The sequence below is a fragment of the Barbus barbus genome (assembly GCF_936440315.1).
Source record: "Barbus barbus genome assembly, chromosome: 33".
In the NCBI taxonomy this organism is placed as follows: domain Eukaryota; kingdom Metazoa; phylum Chordata; class Actinopteri; order Cypriniformes; family Cyprinidae; genus Barbus; species Barbus barbus.
Window position 1 is genome coordinate 26312591 of NC_136761.1, and position 4636 is coordinate 26317226.

The window sequence follows — 4636 nt, forward strand, 5'->3', positions numbered from 1 at the left end:
TCCAACTTAAACTGTCGTACATCTTGAACGCTTTGTAGCACAGACTTTGGTTTGTTTGGTCTATTTTTAAGAAGACTCTGGCAGATTATTTCTGAAGTAAAAAAGTAATAGAAGTTTAAGTTTATTATCATGAAAAATGCATAAAAATATCAAAATGCGGAGGGGTCAATAAGAGGGTCACAACGCAAACACATTTAACACTGATTGTGTTCTCACATGCACAACATTGTCAAGTCCTGAAAGACTATATTATAAGCTCATTTGACTATACATGATCCTGAATGTTAAATAGCTACTTAGTACATAAAAGTAGAATAATATGACATAAAACTACACTCTCAGACTAAAAGGAAGAAAGCTGTCACTGGGCAGTATCCTAGGGTACAAAAGCTAAAAGGTCCATCTTTGTACCCCTTAATGGTAGTCAGATGAGTAGCTTTTAAAGGATACCGGTCCACAGATTTGTACCTTTTTTTTTCTAAATGTAGCTCAACTGTGAAGCAAAACAGTTGACTGGGAAATAGATCAGTTATACAGTTTAGTACTCATTATTCATAACTATTTGACCGCACATGTGTGTTTAATTAGGTTTTCCAGACAGTGTGTAATAATGATATATAGTAATATATCAACAAATGGGAATATCTGTATCTGTTTGATTAGCATAAAAAGTCATTTTGATTTTCATCTCTTGTTCCAGTTTCTGAAAACAAACCAAAAGCACCACAATCTTATGGTATACTTACATGGCAATGATGTGCAAACAACGGGAACAATTTTCCTTTGCGTTTTTCATGTGCAGATGTTGTCAAAATTATCCCCATCCAAACAGATCTGCAAAAAAAGATTAAAATGCTGTATTATCCATGCCAGGCCAGTAGTTGGCGATGTCACTTTGTAAAGAAACATTTTCACTGTTCATTTACACGACAAAGGCGTTCTGAAACTTTTGAAAACGATCATTATCTATTATTATTAGAAAGCATCCCTGCGAACAAGAACATGAAACTGCTATGTCTTCTCGTCACACTGCTAGCTCTTAGCTATGCAAACTCAGATATGACTGTTCAAATCTTCTCTGAACTTCTTCACAGGCTTGAAGGACTTGAGGATCTTCAGTTCAATGTAAGTGAATGTAAGATTTGTGTTTTGACAGGTGATTTGGTAGCTGCTTGCCATACTGAGCGTGCTCGATTTAGTTCTTAAACAGTTTAACACCATGTCTAAAAAGAGAAATAGTTGTCGTTGCCTACTAATATGGACTAATAAGGGTTTATATGTGGCACATGTTCTCTGATATCAGCTGACTTGTGTTTCAATTTCTAGGCATTCAGTAAATCAGTAGATGTCCAAACACCTACAGATATTAACAATGCAGTGAGTATTTTATGTCAATTTCTCTGTATTACAGAACATTGAAACAATTTGCTTTAAATATAATAATAAATTGCATGAATGTATTCTTATGGGGATTGTTTTTTTTAACCACAGTGTGAGTGCAAGGACTTATTTGCAAAACATCTGTACGACTTTCTAAAGTCACTTAAAAGTGTACTACCCAGAAGAACATGGAAAAAATTTCTCCCCGTTTTGGACAACCTGGAGTATTTCGATCTTGAAGTCAAGGTAAGACGTTTGTTTTGAATTATTTGCACTGTCCATTGGTCTGTTTAACCCCTGACCTCACCATGAATTCTTGTTAAGCATTTTAACATCTGTTCAATTATAGAAAGAATCCTGTGTCTTAAAGACAATGCATTTGTGCTGCATAGAATAATGCAATGCTTATGTTTTGTTTTTTGTTTTTTCCAGTCGAATGGCAACTGTAACTTCACAACGCATAACCTGGAAAGACTGACATCAGACCGTTTTAAGATGGTCATTCAGGATAACATTGAATTCATCCAAAACTGGAATATACACTGCAAACCAAATGATGCACGTCACAAAAGTAACTAAACGGACACCCTGCTATGGAGATGTGAACTATATATTATAGTTTATATTATAGCACAAATCCTTTTAAATAATGATTTTGTCCCATTTTGTACCCTGACCTTCCTGACTGTCCAACATAAGAAAAAGAAAAGAAAATAAGAAATTCATAAGAAAATCACAATGGATGTTCACATTGTGACAAGAATAGACATAATTTGTACCATTTCTGAAGGCAATTTTTTATTTTTTTATTAAAATAATGTACTTAAATTACTATATTACTATAATTGGCATAATTTGTGCCCTTTCTGAAGGCAAATAAAAAAATCTAAAATTAAATAAATGACTGAATGTATAACTTTGTAGTTTACGTAAATATTTTGTCCTTCTGTGGCTGATGATTAATATTTTCTGCAGGCTATGCACCTCCTTACACTGACCTTCTTCACATTTTCTAAAAAATAAGCCATATTTTGTACCCTATCTGTGGAAAAGGCCTTCACAGCTTTATCTGAACTCTAATATTATGTAGACTTAAACATACAAGCACCTTATCTGGACTCTGTCCACTACCACAAAGGGAGCCATCAGCTGCACTGCAATTACTTTATTTATAAACCCCATCTGCTTAGAACTGGACCAGTCAGAGACACGGACAAGACCCAATGAAGTCACACAATTCACTACATACTCTCGTGTTGCAACACTGAGACACATTCTACAAAATTCATGCATTTCACAATTTAGCCCGTCACTTCCCTGTACTGTGTTTTTGTGTCATAATGTGTCTGTAAAGAATTTGACCGTAAATTACAGGCTACTAGTTGCATTACTTGCACAGTAATTTACTGTAATCTTTGCATGTTTTGTTTTCATTAGTTCAAAAATGATCAAATCTGTTTTGGTTCACTGTTTTCATTATTAGAATTGTTCAGAATAAAGACTGTTTAATGTTCAAATTCTGAAATAGTTTTGTGTTTTTATGTGGTTTCATTGGTAGAGCAGTTCTGAATTGATATACATATGTACATTGATATACATATGTAGTATGCAGTTGTACATATTTATTTAGCAGTTTCTGTCTAAACTTTCCAGCAAAGAGGTTCTGACGGCCATGCTTCTCTCCATTGAACCAGGACACACTATAGAACATATTCAGTGATCATCTTCACTGCATGACTGCATCTTAACACAAAGCCAGAGTTGAGTTTGTCCATTCTTGGCATTGGAACATTGCTTACACACTCGATTGAAATCTATTCAAAGTCAATGAGTTTCCTGATCAGTGTACAGACTTGCTGGTTGATATGAGGAAAGCTGTTAGTTTCAGGTTGGATGGAAAAGGTGTCAGTTCCCAGTCACCACATTCAGTGGGTCACTGCTGTTACGGTACAGACCAAAAAGTTACAGAACAAGATGATATTAACCTTAACCATTTAAATAACAGCAATAAAAAAAGTCCTGCAACAAAGTAGAGTTGTGTGATTTATCCAGTCAGAGCATTTGCACACAACTGTTGTACGTACATCACTTTGTATGTACTGTTTGCAGAGGATGGAGCATCCTTTTAAAAACAGCTTCCTCTCCGGTCTCCAGCACAGCTTGTTCGAGGGGGAGAAGGGGGTCGTCACCACTTGGCTGCTGTGGTCCTGCGCGGCTCGCAAAATCCCAACACATCCAAACATTCCTTGTTTAACCCACCAAATAAAAAAACAAGTCCTCAAGTACAATGTTATGCTGAAATTACCTTTGGTAAATTCCAGAGTGCAAGAAGCATCTTCAGAGTGCTTTTGTGGTCACATATGGTGATAAACATACAGATACTGAATCTTCTGGAATTATGGAATTTAGTTGTTTTAATTAGTTATAATTATTTTAAGCATTTTAATGAATTGCCACTAGTTTGTGTGGATAAAGTTTTTGTCATTGTAGCACAAATACCATATTGTCTTTGGCAGTGGGGACCTTGGAGTCAAAACCACTGCTCTAAATGCTACGTTTGATCAATCAATCAATCAATTTATACAGTTTATTGATTACAATTTAAAACAATGGTATGACATATTACTTTTTACATTTTTCCTGTTCTGTGTTTCCCCCAAAAACGGATTTACTGATTAATAAACTGCATTTTGCTGTCAATGGAAGTGTATGCGTTTATACAGAAAATGATTTGACTCACTATGAAAAATACTCACTGGAGTATAATGTGTGACAACTTGCCCCAGTCTCGTCTAAAGTATGCGATGCATGCATGGAATCAAACACTGGGTGGCGCTGCAGGTCCATGTAATATAATATTCTCTTGACAGAACAGCTTTAGGCTGTTTTGAATTGCATTACTCGAGTTTACTTTTTCTTTATTTTTAAAACAACAGATATTTTGTGTATCGTTTTGTAATGCAGTCTATTCATATATTACCTTGCAGTTCAGTGATGAAACACTATTATAACTACTACTCAAACAGAAATGTGTTGCCTTACGTTAAAACTATGAAATCGATGCCATGACAGTTTTACTGTAATGCATTTCTAATGTAAGTTTCATGCGTTTGAAAACTTGAATGTACAACGAGCATCTACTATAACATTTCTGTCTTTGCTTCTGTAAGATAGAAGTGGCGCCATGTGAAATATAAATTATTTTAATGGAATATTCTGGAAAACAGAGTGTGTTGAGAAGAATGCAGAGAGAGAG

The 4636-nt window shown here is 35.1% G+C and overlaps 1 protein-coding gene across 1 annotated transcript; it reads left to right on the top strand.

Annotated features, from left to right (window-relative positions):
- Positions 1-895: 895 nt before the first annotated feature.
- Positions 896-2900, top strand: LOC306853524 (uncharacterized protein). Its single transcript, XM_079391007.1, has 5 exons — positions 896-1125; positions 1327-1377; positions 1492-1626; positions 1813-2170; positions 2253-2900. The coding sequence occupies exons 1-4, from the start codon at positions 1003-1005 to the stop codon at positions 1957-1959; spliced, it is 456 nt and encodes a 151-aa protein (XP_079247133.1). The 5' UTR covers positions 896-1002; the 3' UTR covers positions 1960-2170; positions 2253-2900.
- The last annotated feature ends 1736 nt before the right edge of the window (positions 2901-4636 follow it).